Source organism: Tyto alba, unplaced genomic scaffold (genome assembly GCF_018691265.1).
Source record: "Tyto alba isolate M040663 unplaced genomic scaffold, T.alba_DEE_v4.0 Super-Scaffold_7, whole genome shotgun sequence".
NCBI lineage: Eukaryota > Metazoa > Chordata > Aves > Strigiformes > Tytonidae > Tyto > Tyto alba.
In genome coordinates this window covers 13,870,954-13,888,499 of record NW_024881328.1, presented here as the reverse complement: position 1 = coordinate 13,888,499, position 17,546 = coordinate 13,870,954, and the positions used below count along the sequence as shown (strand labels likewise).

General features: G+C 39.4%; 1 protein-coding gene across 24 annotated transcripts in view; it reads right to left on the bottom strand.

Moving 5' to 3' along the window:
- The window catches only part of CLASP1 (cytoplasmic linker associated protein 1), a 193,501-nt gene that overhangs the window by 41,742 nt on the left and 134,213 nt on the right, over positions 1 to 17,546 (bottom strand). For 8 of the 24 annotated variants that reach the window (XM_033003511.2, XM_042784364.1, XM_042784366.1 and 5 more), the window contains 9 exons: positions 15,822 to 15,980; positions 13,308 to 13,331; positions 12,524 to 12,645; positions 12,125 to 12,369; positions 7,833 to 7,896; positions 6,494 to 6,496; positions 6,094 to 6,257; positions 5,068 to 5,146; positions 3,941 to 4,084 (listed from right to left, as the gene is read on the bottom strand). In XM_033003511.2, coding sequence (XP_032859402.2) covers positions 3,941 to 4,084; positions 5,068 to 5,146; positions 6,094 to 6,257; positions 6,494 to 6,496; positions 7,833 to 7,896; positions 12,125 to 12,369; positions 12,524 to 12,645; positions 13,308 to 13,331; positions 15,822 to 15,980 — 1,004 coding nt within the window. The remainder of the gene's footprint in view (positions 1 to 3,940; positions 4,085 to 5,067; positions 5,147 to 6,093; positions 6,258 to 6,493; positions 6,497 to 7,832; positions 7,897 to 12,124; positions 12,370 to 12,523; positions 12,646 to 13,307; positions 13,332 to 15,821; positions 15,981 to 17,546) is intronic. The other 16 variants (XM_042784372.1, XM_033003530.2, XM_033003529.2 and 13 more) reach the window with 2 other exon arrangements.

The window sequence follows — 17,546 nt, the reverse complement described above, 5'->3', positions numbered from 1 at the left end:
ACACCATCCCCTCAAATTCTGAGCACTCACATTTAATAAAAGTTTCCATCCACCTGAGCCTTGGACAGAAGACTTCTTTAGGCTTTGGCCAGAGTCAAATCAGAAGCCTCATTCTTATTTCCATTCTCAAACTGATGGCTCTTTTCCAAGATCAAAGTATTTTTCCACACAGAGCCCGAGTCTGTCATCCAAATTCAATATGCACTTTACCTACGTAAGGATTGCACAATAACTTTGCTGGCAATATTAGTGATAACATGGCGAAGTTACTGACTTAATGTCCTCAGACCAGTCATCACAGTATTTGCATTCCCATTGTGTTACTTTTATGTGTGGCAATTGTAAAATGATTTCATCAGAGCTTAAACATTTTCCAGAGAAAAATAAGAATTAACACCCTGTTACAGAGGAATAAACCAAGGCAGAGGAAAGTAAAGTACATCACACAAGGTTATATGCTACTGCAGTCAAAATTAGAGCTCAGTTATCTGAAAACCTGATCTGTGCCCTGTCCATTGATATGTACTGCTTGGGGAAAAAGCAGCTTGATGGCTGTATGTGCAGAAATTACCAACAGGTGCTCTCCTTGCACTGGAACCACATCCCAGCCAGGTCTCCACCCAGTGCTGCGTGACCTGTTCCTACCCAATGGCTTTTGTTCAGCACGGAGGACAAATGTCTTTCACCTTTCTTCTAGCACTGCTTGCAGGAAGTAAATCTTAACTTGAATGCAGGGTAAACACCCCTAAGTATTAACAATCTTTAAAACAAGACAAATATTTACCTGTAACACACTGCAGATCACCTTATTGTAAACAAAGCTTGACAATAATTTTGACCGTACATAGCTCATGGCTACTATCAGTAACTTAAGTGGTTTCTGCCCTGAGAGGGAGTCACGATATTTTGTCAATGGCACCCTGTAATATCAACTATATGTTCCTCAAAGTGCATCATGTTTTTCTTGTGATAACAGAGCTTATGTTTTATGCACAACAGTGTCTCCTTTGACCAAGTTTCCTTCTGACTTCACTAGCTATAAAACATGATCTGCAGTTCAAATCAGGTGTCAGACAGGCTAAGTGTGCTCACGTAGTCATCATAAGGATATGCAAAGTTTATTAATAAAGATGTATCATTGAGTTTGAAAGTTTTTTGGACTAAATGCCACTTTTTGTGCTATTTTCTCCAGTGTCTTAACACTATAAGGCTGGGACCTCCATGACCTTTACACATAGGGACGAGTAGTAACAGACAGATGATCACTAATAAAAGGATTATCTCACTTATGGACTGAAAATATAATCCATTTATTGAACAGACCCCTTGATTGCTACCACAGGATCAGATCTGCATGATTAATTGCCATGTGCACACAGTAGCCACATGCGTTACCCACTGACAGATGTCACTTCTATACTTCACCACCATCATGAGCAAGTTTGTTTTACCTGCACCTGCTCAAAGGTAAAATCCAGACAGAATAACATGGCCACACATACACAGAGATGCTACTTGCATTAAGTTAGCATTCAGTAGAACCACACTGGCTGCAGAACTACATTTCTTGCGGAAGGTCCTTGCCTCCACGAGTAGTTGAGCACTTGCATTGCTGTTCCACCAAAACAGCTTCAGGAGCACACGTGGACTGGACTACTCCAGACAAGATTCCTCACTACCAAAAATGAAGTGTGCTCTTGTCAGCTTGCAGGAGCTGAATTAACTGCACTGGTGTTCTCAAATCCAGATTCTATTGAAAAATTACCTAATTTTACACTTTTTACAGGCCTCATGTAGCACTTTGATCATTTGAAAACTGAACTGGCTCTTCTCCCTCCCCCCCATCATCTCAAGTGCCATCTCCATTTTTAGGTTGTGAAAATGTTTGCAATGCATGGTCTGGTTTTCACTTAGAAAACCTCAGATCCTGAAGACCACTGTAATACCTCCCACACGGGCAGAATCTTCTGCTGCTTAAATGAATCATCTTGATAAAGGTACTTTTTTCCCAAGTTATAGTCTCCAAAAAAGGAAGGCAATTTTTAAACTGTGTTCTTCAGAACATTTCACCTGTCTGAGTTGGCCCTTGATAATCCAGTTCGTCACTGCGTAATGAATTTATAGGTCTGTTAACTACTGCCTTGACAGAGATAATGGCCAATGACTGCTTGTAAATCCTTTGGTGCAGTGTTTTTTCTAAAGCCTGAGGTTTGTACTAGGTTCTCAATAAAATCATAGTACAGCAACTGTACGATGAAAAAGATCACCAGGCATTCATTTTTAGTAGGCTAAATTAGCTTAACTGTGTAATAATTTATTTGAAAGCTACAGGTATCAGAGGAAAACCAAGTCACATGCAGGTTTAAATAAAAAGAATTTAGAGTCAGTAATCTCATCAGCTCCAAGGCACTTGCTCAGGTGGAGTTTGCTGGAAGTTTTGCCAGAGCTTTGCACGTCTTTGAAACAGACAGAAGGATGGACACCACACTGAACACCCGCTCCCCATATCCCAGAGCTTCACAGCCCACAGCCAAATTTTTCAGCTGCTGCAGATACTCCACTCAATTTTGCATGCAGCAATGATGACCCCTAATGGTGGAATATTTCTTCTGCTGAGCAATATGCAAAGATTTTTCTTTTTTATGTATATTTCTGTATCTTGCAGACCACCAGCAGACTAAACTGCCTGAGGTTTACTTGAACTGCAGTAGAGAAGCAGCTTCATTGCTTGTTTAGTTCCTTCTGACTTTGCATATGGACACATCAAAATGGAAACACATATTCCAGATCTAAGTCCAGGATTTAAAGTCACCCTTTCCCTCTGAGGCAGACTATCTTGCAGAAGCAAATTTCAATCACACTGGCAGGATTGAACCCTGCAGAAAATCTTCAGAAAAGAGGATGAGACATTTTTCTCTAGATCAAATCATCTATATGCCAGCAAGCAAACAGCATGAACCCAAAAAGCTTCTTTGAAGCCTTGTGTCAGCTATCAGATAATGCTGCAGTTGCAGCACCTTTGATACCTAGAGATCTTTCCATCAGAATCAAATAACCACTAATAACAAAAATAGTTCTCTTATTTCCAAAGTTATAAAACAATGTTATTCTAGCAGTAATTCAACGTTTTAATAGCATGTAGAATGTAAAAGTCTCATACAATTTTTACATTCTGAAATGCTTGAAGTTCTGTTTTGTTTTTAAATCCAAGGACATTTCAGAGCCTTTAACTGGATTCTATTTTTACATCTGGGCTGGGAAGAGAAGGTAATTTTAAATTGTGTTACAGATGTCAGGTAGGTAAAACTAAGTCTCACTTTTCTCTTGGGAAAGATGAGTATCACTATCTGCCCCATTTTAGCTTGCCTGACACTTGCATCTAGAGCAAAATAAAGAACAAGGTAACTATTACCCAGGCCTGACCTAAATGTGTCATTTTTTTCCAGGTTGAGATAAACACACAGCTCTTAAAATAAAAGAGTTGAGAGCCCCTGGCAGCTTACTGATTTGTTTACTTTCTTTTAACAATATTCTAACACAGAGTTGTGCTAGATTTCATTTAAGTCTACAAAGCACAGAGCCTTCACCTAAACAAAGAAAAACCTAGAGATATTTCCAGACTGCCTAAGAAAAAGCACATTTTCAAACTATGATTTCTTTATGCATGGTAATAGCAGTTAAAGTGACATGGCTAAGTACCTACAAGAAAAAAAACACATGAAGACATGCTTCAGAAATGTGTCTTTACTGACTTGGCAATTTGGATTGGACAGTAAGGTATGCAAAATCAATTTTTAAAATTAGAATCTAATCACTGAATTTTTCCATTACCTTTATGACTTTTTGGTTTGTTTTGGTTTTGTGGGGTTTGGTTTTTTCGTTGTTGTTGGTTTTGTTTAAGAAGAATAATTACTGCAAATACTTCATCATCACGGCTTACCTTTCTCACATCTGAGCTCTTTGGTTCTGTTGTCCAAGTTATAATTCTAGACACAGCAAGTCTTGTCTCACTGGAGTTCACAAAGTCTGTTGGATCCATCTGTCTTGCCAAGGACTCAATATACTTCAGGATAGCAACTTTCACCTGAGAAGTGAAAAAGGATTTGTTAAGCTTATGAACTGGTAAAGATGGATTTATTCCATAATAAACAGATACCACTGCAGATTGACAAGACTTATGTCACATGGGGGGAGAAAAAAAGTATCAGTGACATGTCTCTATGTCAGGTTTCAAAAATCAAGAGCAACTTTCTACCCAGGATAAATTTTGTGCAGTAGGAGTCTGGAATGGTGTATCAGAACTGGCTCTTGAAATACATATGTCTGCTTTTGCATAAGCAAATCAGTACTCCACCACACTGTTTCCACCAGTGGTTATTGTTCTATATGCCAAACCATAGCTTTTGGCCTCAAACCAAATGTCTGATGATGCTGGAGTCTCAAAAGTTCCAAAATTTGAGAGACTGAAGAAAGAACACTTGAGTCATTTGGCATCCTGTGTATTCCCGTCTCTGGAAGACAAATGTGTATGACTTCCAGAGTTTACAGTGTTCCTATAGCCTTGAAACAGCAACCTATTGAAAAAGAGTCTGCACAACAGTATCCCTTTGGGAGGATTCAGTAACAGAAAGCTCTGATGTTTTTTTCTCCAAACCCTACATGTGTTATGTCTGATCTATGCAACAAGTGCTTGTTAAGGTGTGCCTAGGGTCCCAACTTCCCAGCCCCTGAGACAGGGTGTGGTCCCTTCTGTCCTGCACAGCCAAGCTGTCATCCCACTAAGACCAGAGTGAAGAGGAATTTTCCACCTCTAAACTTTAATAGGTTCCAGCGTGCTTAAAGCCCAGCTCATATTGACTTGTGATGAGTTGCAGGGCCCTATTTTAAACATATTTAGATTTTTTAAAATAGAGAACAAGAGAGTTAAAGTTGCCGATATAATTTCTATATCAAGCAGGTACTTACAATTACTTATCTTATCATGAATTCTATGCCTTACAGTACGGCTGACATGGCAAACTGAAACAACCACGATGACGCTTTAGTAAAAAGGCTTCTGATACTGACCTTCAGATTTGGTGTTTGGGTCTGATCTACAATAAACCTCATCAAAATGTTAAACTGTTGATCAAATGGAAAAGAATCCCTGTGCAAAAAAAACAAAGGCAAAAATGTAATGCAACATAAATTTTCAGGACTAAATTAACTTGATACATTAAAGCTTACACAACAGATTTCAACACCTTTCATGCTCTTCCTCTTCTTAACTTCACCATTAATCAGAGAAACTCCTAGCGTAATGATTACCTGATTATTGATTTAATACCAGAGAAGATGGCTACACCGATACATTTATACACTGTTACACTATCTGCTCTCTGTACACTTACACAGCATTTGGCACACCACTCCATTCCTCCTTCATTTGAGGCTGTGCTTTGTTCCCTTATCTCTAGTAGCACCTTGGTTTATCTTGTCCTTAGTGTTCATGCCTGGTTTTGATTTCTCTCCTCTTTTTTTCTACTCTATCCTATTTTCTCCCGGATTACTACTACTGTGGGTTTTTTTAAATTATTCTATTTCCAGGATGAGCTGAACTTTATTGTAACAATATCCTGTGCCGGCCATTATTAGAAAAGGACATGGACTACAGAATTGGTGCACACACTGCAGTAGCATTCAAGATCTTATCCTGACATTACCATTAATTGCTGTTTGAATAACCGGAAAGATTATTTGCATTTTGTGGTAAAGCACCATTCATACTCTGAATACTGCAAATATTTTTTTTTCCATCAATCAAAAAGAAAATTGATATCCAAGCACATGCACACCAAAAAAATCAAATTAACAAAATTAGTCAGTTACACATTTTAAATGCTATGCTTTAAAGTTATATATTTAGAAAATAGACAGGCCTTTTTAATCCAGTGATTGAAATATTGTGACATAACTTTGTTCTCCTTTATTCTGATATTCATCAAGATTGAGCCCTCAAAATATACAGCACTGTTTGGTTAATAAAATGTTCATCAGACGCCTTCCTGGAATCCTGCAAAAGCCTCCATAACATTTGCCATCAGAGTACTCTACCTGGTGACATCTAGAGCTTTTTGAACTTTTGCCTGCACAGACCCCAGCAAATCTGCTCCCATTTTCTTTAGCAACTGGGTCAGAAGAACAAAAAGCCAGTCCTGCAGGTCATCTTTATGAATGATGATGAAATCAACCAGGGTTTCCAGAAACATGCTGAAGACCTATAAACAAAAATAAGTGTCACAAAAAGGAATATGGTGCTTTGAATAAAAATAATCAATGGGAAGGGGGTTACAATCTCAGTTTCAAGATGATTTTGTTATAGACAGTTTCATGAATGAATGATTTTAGTGACTACATTGCTCTGAAAAAAAATAATCACACAAGACACATCTAAAATGTGTCATATTAAAATACCACATGAAACAAATGAAAGAAGGGGGTAGAATACACTTACTCTCTGTTGTGAATTCCACAGCAAAGCAGGCCATGCAACAAAACAAACCACTCGTTAGCACACATAGTGATCAAGACTGGTTGTTCAGATGCAGATTGTCAACAGATAAAAGATGCATTCATTGAAAGTTTACATTTTCTTAATACACCATCTCTTCTCAGTGGAGTTACTTAAAACATTATATATCTTGGATCAGATCCAGTCTCCTCAGTCATGAAAGCAACACATTTATATGTAACGAAGTTTACATATGTTTAACACCACAACTAAGGCGTTCATAGCAGTAATCCTAAAAAGCAGTACAGATGACAGATCACTGCTGCCATAGAGGACGTACTTGAGTCCAGTGTGCAATAAACCCTCACTTTACTCAGAAATTCACCTTCACCCTTTCCGCAACACATACTGAACCTCTGAGAACCAAAACATGAAGACCTTACAGGTAGGAACTGCCACACTCAGTTAGGTCTGTGGGAAAAAGCTGGTCCAACCTATAACTCCAGCCAAAAATGCACACTTTGAGCAAGACCTGGGACAGGGAACTATGCCTGCTCAGGGGATTTCCACCTGACAACCATTTACTAAAACTGGTTTACCAAGTGGTCTGAAGTACAAATATTTATACAACTTATTCTTTCTCAAACTGTATTTAACCCAACAGCAGATGTTTTTACCCAGCCATTACTGGTTGCCCTCAACCAGCAAACCTCCTCAGGAAAGGGCTTAAAACTCCCTTCTACCCCTCTCCCTGCTACCGCTTACCTGTTGACAAAAGACCACTGGGTCTGAACATGCCTGTGGGCTCAACCTTCCCAATCCCTAGCCTGCTTCTTTTTAAGAGATGGCTATAAATTCATGCCACAGCCTTTAAATACAAAGGTCATTGTTATAAAAAAAGGCGAAGTAGCTATATTAAAAACTCTAATTATAGATCCAGAACAGTGAGACCCCATACTGCTCCCAGGTGTATACAATACACAAACCGCAGTGACCATGATGATGAACTATAGCTCGTTTCCCTTCACGGACCTTACTCTACTGTGAATAACCAAGGCACTCCCAGGAGAAGTACAGATAGAACTGAACTTCCTATGCCAGGAGCTGACATCTGAAAGGCATTAGGCTGCTCCTTGGGAAGCACAGAGTAACCAGCTCCTAGCAACGTAAGAGAGACTGAGACACATCCCTTCACTGTAAAATTCATAAAAATAAAGATTTATAAATGCCAGTTTCCCCCAGCAGATGGCAGGGGTAGAAATACAAAACATTCATCTTGGAACAGTGTCAAATGTGCACACATGGTAACATAAGAGAGAGAGCCAAGTCTTTGTGATCTTACCTTGCTGTGAGGGTCAGCAAACATGCGAGTAAATATTTCACATAGCCTTTTTAACTCGACTCGGCTAAAATACATAAATAAAACATGGTATTAGTGCTAAAGCTTTAGTTGCAGCAAAAAAGCTAATTAACAGCTGAAAGATCTAACCTTCTTTATTTAAATGTTACTTAAGTCACACTTCTGAAAACTCTGTGTCTAGGCAAAGCCTTAACTGGCATTCCAGTTTAACTGCTGGGATCACCAGTCTTACATCAAGAAAGCTAATGAACACTTTTTTTTAAAATCGTAAGACAGACACTTGTATTTTCTGCTGCTTCTGTTTTCTTCTGTATTCTGGACTGCAGAAGACAACTTGAAACATGCACATTTGGGAGGCATGTACTTTCTGCCTGCATCAAGATTGCTGACTGACTTAAACATAGGTCTTTTGCAGCCTAGGAATATGTTTCTCAAGTCTTTGTGTGAGGGAATTCAAATTTTCAACTAAACTCAGAACTTTCATGCTGTTTGAATACACACTGATCATGAGTGTTTTGGTCCAATTCTCAGTTGCTTCAGTAAAACCAGCCTAGAATCACACACTATTAAGAGATACCAGAATTGACTCCAAAGTCTGAGAGCAGGCACATTGAGGAGACAAATACATAGAAATGGAAGAAAGATTAACAAGTGGGCAACCTAGTAAGATAGAAGATAATTGAATCAAAGTACAATCTAAGTTCTACTAGGAAGGGATTATTAGGTGCTCAGTAATGACCTTTTTATGCTGGGGGGGGTGGGGGGCCAGGGAAAGAACAATGCATGGGTCCCTTTCATACGATACTGAGTCAAATGCAGAACTGGGTGGTGCCACAGCTCCTATTTGCAATGTACTGAAAATACAAGTCTTAGTTTTCCTGCAAGGCAAACTGCCAAAGAATGCAGAAGTTTTGCTTGTTTACTGTGCAAACAAAAACAGAGCAAGACAGTTAGGTAATATTTCCCACATGCTATGGATGCAATTAGGTATTTTTGACAACTACTATGAAACCAGAGGAACCAGTGAAACACACATGGATTGCTCAGAAAACAGCCATTTAGAAACTGGACTACAGGTACTCTCTTTCCAGAAAGACATTAGTTCTACAGTCTAGCAACACATCCCTCCCTCTCTCTCTCAAAATAAGCTTAAAAGAACAGGACAGAATATGCTAGCAGTCTATACCTTGCTTAAACAAAAAAAATGTCAGCTTGTTTATAAGTAACACAGTGTGCTGGTTTGGGCTGGGATAGAGTTAATTTTCTTCACAGTGGCTAGTATGGGGCTATGTTTCAGATTTGTGCTGAAAACAGTGTTGATAATACAGGGATGTTTTCATTACTGCTGAGCAGTGCTTACACAGAGTCAAGGCCTTTTCTGCCTCTCACACCACCCCAACCAGGAGGAGGCTGGGGATGCACTAGAAGCTGGGAGGGGACACAGCCAGGACTGCTGACCCCAACTGACCTAAGAGATATTCCGTACCATATGATGTCATGCTCAGCATATAAAGCTGGGAAAGAAAAAGGAAGGGGAAGACTTTTGGAGCAATGGCATTTTTCTTCCCAAAGTCACTGTTAGGCATGATGGAGCCCAGCTGTCCTGGGCATGGCTGAGCACCTGCCTGCCCATGGGAAGTGGTGAACGAATTTTATTTTGCCTTGCTTGCGTGTGTGGCTTTTGCATTACCTACTACACTGTCTTTATCTCAACCCATGAGTTCTCTCACTTTTACTCTTCTGATTCTCTTCCCCGTCTCATGGAGGGGGAGTGAGCGAACGGCTGTGTGGGGCTTAGACGGCAGCTGGGGTTAAACCACAACACACAGGACATTTTTTCAAATAAACCTATGCATGAAAGGCCGATCACATTTTAAAAGCACAAAAACAATGGTCTTAAGAGCCTGATGTAGAGGAAAAAGACTTTGCAACGATGCCACAGGAAGCTGTCAGCTTCATTCAGGATGAGACTGTACAGTCTCAAAATGACTACTCTGCAACACTCTCCTGATTTCATGCAGATTGCAGCTCCCTGAATGAACCCTTGTTTATTACTCTAATGAATTTTCTTTCTGGACAAAGGTTACATGAAGACAGCAAGTATAAGCGTGTCTGTCTCCAAAACCTCATGGACCCAAGGTTAACAATGCAAGTACTAAACTGGATCAGGCAGTGGAAGAACATTTCCTTAAGGGATTTGTTGGCCTTGTTTTATTTAGAAGACCTTATGGGGAGCCCTTAGAGAACTAGGCCACATGAAGATGTATGAAACAAAGAGGATAGGTAAGCATCACACCACTTTGCATGCACATCTTTACGGCTATGCAAATCCCAGCTAATATAGGATCAGCCACCTCTTTCATTTCTAAAGAAAACCTAGCCACATCACTGCCTTTTATTAAACTTGTTATACCACAACACAAGATATCAGGTTTAATTAGAAGACAGACAGACTTGTCCCTTAGACTAATGACCTTGATGATGTTCTGCAAGATGCCGTGGGAACAAACAGGATGATAAAATCTAATCATTAGAACAGGCACCAGATCAACTCTAAACCAAGGAGGAAGCAGACTAAAGCAAACCAAAATGAAATATAATCTAGAGAACTAAAACCAGTATCAAATTAAAAAAATTACTCTGCAGGCTTGTAGTTTCTGAGGCAGGTTTATAAATTATTCAAGATCAAAGCTAAGAAAACTTGCTAGCTTGAGGAACTAGTGACAGCAGTACAGTCCAAACACTGCAACCAGCAGGGTTGAAAACAATAGTTTAATTCTACTGGCATTTCTGCTAAGAGCTACTGATCTGGATAAATAGCCCATCAGCCAACCTTCTCAGCATTTCCTCCCCAACAGCACTCAAAACCTTGGTTATAATCCTCACACACCTTTGCAGCAAAATCAAAGTATCACCCAATTTTTTCATACAAGTATATGAGGTGCCACAGTTTTTCCAGATTGTTAAAAAAAAAAAAAAAAAAAAAGACAGCATACATGAGGGAAGTATCTTTTAGAAGATATGTAAATAGACCACATCAAAAAGCTCCTCTGATCTAGAGACTCTAACTATTCATTATCAAAGACCTGTAGCACTTGCCACTTAAGGACTGTACCGCATCATGTGAAGTGCTAGAATATCTTTATGATGGCAAGAGAACAACCTTTCCAGGCCTGCTCTCAGTATATTTTCATTCAGCCTGTTAACATGAACCATCAAATACTCTCAGCCAGCGTTATGGCCTTTTAAAATGGAAACAATTGCGCAAATCCAAGTAGGTAGGCTATAAACCATAGAACAACCACTCATAAACTTGGTCATAATTTAAGTACATAATATTCATAACAGAAAAATAAAAACATTGCAGCTATTTGTAAATGTTATCTTCAAAGGAGCCAAGGGATAAACAGCTTTTTTTCAAACGCTTTTACCATAAACTAAGGGTGAAAAGCCTATGGCCTGAGAGCCACTTGACTTTAATGTGACCTTTGGCCATATGAAGTTTTCACATGACTGTTGTGTAATTTTAAGATCTGTTTTAATGTGTGACATGCCAAAGGTGTTTGAAGGGTTTATGTGGCTTTCAACAAGGGAAAAAGGTCTGCCTCTCCTACCATAAGCAAAGTTTCAGAGTTGGTACACCTACTCTATTGCCCTAAGAAACTTCCCTCTACATTATAAACCACACCATTTAAAGGAGACTTCAGTTTCTGATATAAGATTTTTCAAGAGTTACAAGTAATACCTATAATTACTCCTAACACAGTCTTCATAAAGAGTCAAAGTATACCCAACAAACTGAGAACATCATCTGATCTCATCTTTTAAACACACACACCCTGAGTCATTTTGGAGTAAGCTCAGTGAGTGTTTGCTTCACCCACTACGTTGCTAGGGAAAAAAAAAAAAAAGTAAGGTTAAAACAGACTACTGTAAAAACAGTACCACCCTTTGAATGCATTTACAATACCATCATTGTGGGAAACCTCACTGTGATGCAACAAGCACCTATTATTGGAAATCTTCACATGACAGAGGAAGGCTAAGAGAAGATAGAATGCTTACCTGAGTCCTTTCTACATTACTACTACAAATTTAAAACAAATTACACTGATGACACAGCAGAAATTTTTCCAGAAGTCCCACATTGTGGAGACAGAGCCTTCACAGCTGTGAAATATACTATCTGACTCCATAATGCAGGTACATATTACAGATTTCTGACTATAACTATCTCTCATGAAAGACTGACACTATAAAACTATCAAGGTCACCTCAGTGTCCGCTGGCTTTTCAGTAAGTTCTGAAGACCTATGAGCCCTTCTTTCCTTTCAGACCAGTTGGAGCTGGCACAGTGGTTCAGGACCTCGGCCACATCTTCAGTCTGCCGCAGGTAGTGCGGAATGCCCCCATTCCTGGAACCATAGGAGCGCTCCGAGCAAGCACTTGATGCATCGCTGTTAGCATCGTCATCGGAGTACATCCCATAGGGTTCATACCTTCTTCTCACTGGCTTTTTCTGGAATAGGGGAAACTCAGACTTAGTAAATTATATATAGTTACGTTAATGCCAAAAGAAAAACAATCTATCCATAATCACTAAAAGAAAGACTAACGCTATTGTTATAGTGACATAAGTGTTTTAAAGGCGTCACCAAGCACTGCCTGCTTACCTCTCGCAGTAGAGCAAGACAGATGCCATTGATTTCAATGAGACTATTCGAGTGACCAAAGTGAGCAGGGCCTGCCTTCCCCAGCATGAAAGCAAGATGCTTTTGCCCAGTGGAATTAGCTACTGGTAATGAAAGCATATGTTGTTTTATAGACAAAAATGGTCAGTTCCATTGTTATAGATTCTACGATGATACAATCTCTACTTCAAGGAAAAAAGTAAAGATAAAGAAGAAAGAGGTGAAGGAATCTGTGCTGGCATGCACAGTCACTTTGATATTTATAATGAAGTGACTCTAGAAATGCACTAGGATATAGGAGATGACAATTTATCTGATAGTTTGAGCTAGGATTTTTCCAGAGGCTGCTAAGGCACTCGAGTACTCAAATTCCACTCATCTCCATAGCATGGCATTAGAGGACCTGATCCCCTTACATACATATTTCACAAGCTCAATCCTTACAGAAGGGATATTAAAAAAATTATGGTAGCAAAACAAATTGTATGCTATACTACAAAACAAACTCTTAAATGAACCTTAAGAGAACAGGATTGATTAGACAATGTACGAGAAAAAGATCATCTATATTCTAAAGTGATTGCTACAGAATTCCTTCCAGTGTCCAGTCCTGCAGTTCTTGGACTTGTGAAGCCAGCAGATTTTTGCTTCCACTAGGACTGCAGGATTGAAGCGTAGAAATTAACTCAAGTGCAGTATCATGGGCGTTAGCAACAGGGTAGGGAAAGTTGGAAAATGAAATAAAAAGTCAAGAAAGCACTAGTACCTTGCTCCTGGAGTCTCCTAAGAGCTGTAGGCAGGAAAATATTGAAGGGTGGGAAAAAGCATAGAGAATTATGTCAGAAGCTTATGTAGGGTTTGTTTTTGCAACAAAAATGTATAGCAAATGTGTCTTAGCAAATTAAAAAAAATACAGTTTAAGCAAAATAAAAGTGGGTATAATAACGCCTGACTTTATCTCCTAACTGTTGCACTACTTGTATAGCCTACAATTTCCATTAGGGAGCTTGGAAGTGAGATTATCTGTTAATATGTTTTTTAATGACAGCTCTATATACAGCACCTCTTCGCTTACTTTTCAGAAACACTGCTCTGGAAGATATCCAGATTTTTTGGTAATGATTTATTTTCCCATATATTATTAGTAGCATTTGACTTTAGAGTGTAAGAAAGAAATTCTGATGCCAGGAAACCACTATCTACAGTACAGCACATTTAATCAACTTCACTTAACCGAGTTCTCTTTCAACCCGCAGTTCTTACACCATGCTTTTTTTGAAGTTTAGCTTCTTTTAAGACCCCCTGGCTGACACCTATGGCTTAAAGGTTTTATTTAACACCAAGGTTTCCATCATCCTCTGAGTTCTTCTAACAGATCCGAGCACTGATTCCCTGTATAGACACTGTGGGGTTAGGTCAAGTCCAGCTCTCAAACAGCAGCAGCAGATCCAACGGGAATTGTACAGAGGGAGTATAGGTCACAAAATGACCCACTGTGTTTTATTTAAACTGAGTACTTGGCTGAACCCATCTTTGGAGAAGTTCTTTTCATTTCCTACTACAGGGAAAAGAATACTCCTCTGAAAAACAAGGCTGCTGGGTAAAAGCTGGCATCACATTACTCTCTCAAAAGGAACCTGAACAGAGCTTATAAATTGCCTGTTATGAAAAGACAAACAAGAAAAAGAGCAAATTGTGGTGGTGGGAAAGAAGGGGACGACGAGATCACGTTGCATCCCCTAAAGCCATACAAATTCAGATTGATCAACCAAGTCAGCAGCACCGCTTAGTTTCCAGCTAGACTTAAGGATTTCCCCTTTAAGACTTAAGGATTTCCCTTTTAAGTGCTCAACCCTTTAAGATTTTAACAGTCCAGTATAATATTATTTAGTTTAAAAGACTGGAATATTTAAAAGAGAACTCTGTAAATCTAGCTGAAGATAAAAACTCATACCCAAAGAGATCTTAGTGATCAGCAGTGAACTGAAACACTGTGACCCTTCCCTCCCTCAAGAAACCTGTATTCAGCAAATGCTCACATTCAGGGATACAGCCTGATTTCATCTACACAGGGGAATCATCCCCTATAATTATGCCCTGAACTCCTCTGGTGGCAAATTTGAGGTGCTGAAAGCAGAAATTGGCTCACAATCTACTGTATTTGGTAATGAAAATGCCCACTAATGATTCAGCCTACTACGTGCAACAGTGCCATCTATTATATACTGTCTTAATTTATATTATTCACAAATACTTTTTTTTTAATGGAAAGGTAGATTTTGTAAGTGACATTTCTTTAGGAGTACTTTAACAATCATCTAGAAATGGAGATGACATGAGCTGAGTGATAATCAAATATAAAAAGGAAAATGTTAGCCGTCCTTAGGGAAAGTTAACTAGGAAATGGAAAAAGGACATGTATCACAAACTCTGGGGACATGGTTCATCCTCCATAAAGAGGGATCTGAGATATCTGTCTCAAAATGCATCAGGAAATCCTTGCCTCAGCTCAGGTCTAGAGCTGGAGAAGTCCCAAGGTACACTGGCACTCAGCTAACATAGTATAATAATTGCTCCTGCCTCTCTACGTCCTCTCTCCCCCAAATACTCAAGGTAAATCCAAAGGTTTATCGTAAAATTTGTCTTCTCAAGAGCAGAAAACACTTTCTGGGTTTTAGCCAAGAGATATTATAGTACAGTAAGATTATACAGGACAATAAAATTTTTAAAAATGAGAATAAATTTACTTGGAAATGCACTGAATGTTTGAAAGTACTAGCAGCAGACTAGACAAATACGCTTCAATTTAACTGCATGAGATGATACCGATTACAGGCAAGCCAAGTTATGAGCTGATCCGAGTCTCCAGCCAGGTGCAAATAATACAGGGCAGGAACTTGTGAAATTCTCGGTTCTTGTTGAAACCTGATCAGGAATCGACACTAACAGAGAACACTCTGTTTTTCTGAGAAAGTCCTCATGCAGGTAATGGGATTGATGGAAATGCCTCACCCCATGGGTGCCGAGCACCCCCACAGTGCCATGTACATCCTCTGACAGCCAAGTGAAAAACAAACAGATGATTCAGCCCATCTTGCAGCTCGAGCACCGAGCCACAGCGGTCTGTTTGATAACAATTGTGGAGAACTAACACAGAATAGGGAAACAAATGCTTCTGCCAATATACCCAAAGACAAAACAGCAAAGGTAACTAACTCTACAGCATCAGGCACTGGCACAATCAGAACAAAGCTTTTTAGAAAGAGGAGAATGTACGTACAGGTAACTTCAAGCCACTTTCTGGTGTCGGAAGCATTTTGCATTTTTCCTCTTACCAGTGCATCGGCCACAGCAGCCTCCAGGTCTGTGCTTGTGCTCAGGACTCGCATGGCATTCACAGAAGCAGGCATCCTGCCTGGCTGTCCGAGTCCAAACCGGTCTGCACAAAAGACAACATTGAAAGGGATTGTTAAATGAATTCACATTCACTTGGAATCCTAATCAGGTGCCCGAACAGCTCTCCCCTCAGGCTCTGGGAACTCACAGTGCTTTTCCATTAAACGCTCTTTTATCCACAACCCTAGAGAGTTTGCCATTAGAGTAAGAAATAAACTATTGTTTGTTGGGCCCCAGAGACAATTTTGGATCCTCAGGGCAACAACTACTTTTTTTTTTATTATTATTATTATTTATTTTTTTTTAAGCTGGGCAGCAGGGTATCTATTTTGTGTTTCTTTTTACACAGAAGTAGTTATAAGTTTTATTTTAATGTCAGGGGCAGACATGCTGGTCCCAATCTATCACACTCAGAGATCAAGAGAAAGCTTCTCATTAACTTCAGAGACAGAATCATGCCCAGTGTCAGAACATGTTAATACCTGAGCACTCATCCATCCTGCAGCTTTTTCTCAGACAAGGATGCAAGACTAGCAGCACCAGATTAGCCCATTTTATGTCTCAAGGCTTGATTAACCAGTAGAATATTCCTCTATGCCCCACAGTATAAAAATAAGGTTTATTATTTGCTTGTGAAGTGACTCCAATTATTGTTTTATTACTAGTCCTGAGAAGCAGTTTAAATGTCATTTAAAAGTTCTATGACTGATCAAAATTGATATTTTTGATGAAACAGTATCATCTTTCTCCCTTTGAATTTGACGGCAAAGCCCTCAGTCACATCCAAAGCAATAGGACTGAGTCTAAAATGCCATTTACACTCCTAATACTAATTAGCTTACTTTATCACTTGCCCAGTCTACCGAAAAAGTTACTGAAATTCGTTTCTTTGGGCAAAGGCCAAATTCAGAAAAGCATGTCAGCAGGAATATGACAGAATCGGTGACTTGCTTATCACTGGCTAGGCTCTGGAAGCACAGTCCTATATGGGAGTAGATCAGATACTGTATTACTGGGATCCTGGCTCCAGAATATAAGCAGAAAGAGATTGGGTTTGACATTTTAAGTTTTTGTTCCCATGTGGGCTTGTCTTTGCTCAAGAAGGACTGGAAATATCCCTCCTGGGACCTACCTTATACCTCTGTCCCCTGCATCCACATGTGCCAATAAGAGTTTTGCCAACAAATTCAGTGGTGTGTGAATCAAGCTGCATGAACCCATTTAATAGGCCCATCCACATTGGTGGCAGTCATCAAGCAGCAAGATAGGAATCAAGTCACAAAGGTCTTTTTGTTAGCTCATCTATAATTTAACAGACTAAAAATACTGCTTATCAAAATGTGTAACTATATTGTGGATTTCCACAAATCTGAGGCCAAAGATGATATTCAGCAGCTTACTGTATTTTGAGGGAAAAACACTGCACTTATCCCAAAACTACATTGCTTTCTCCTTTAAAATCCTACTCTACTGAAATATCTTTTAAGGAATTAGCTCACACTGAGATACATAATTTAAATCAGAGACTGAAGTTTGCAGTCTACTGTCCTAATTCCAGAACTTTACCTGAGTGTGACAGAGCTTAATCCACTGAGGGGAAATAGGGAAG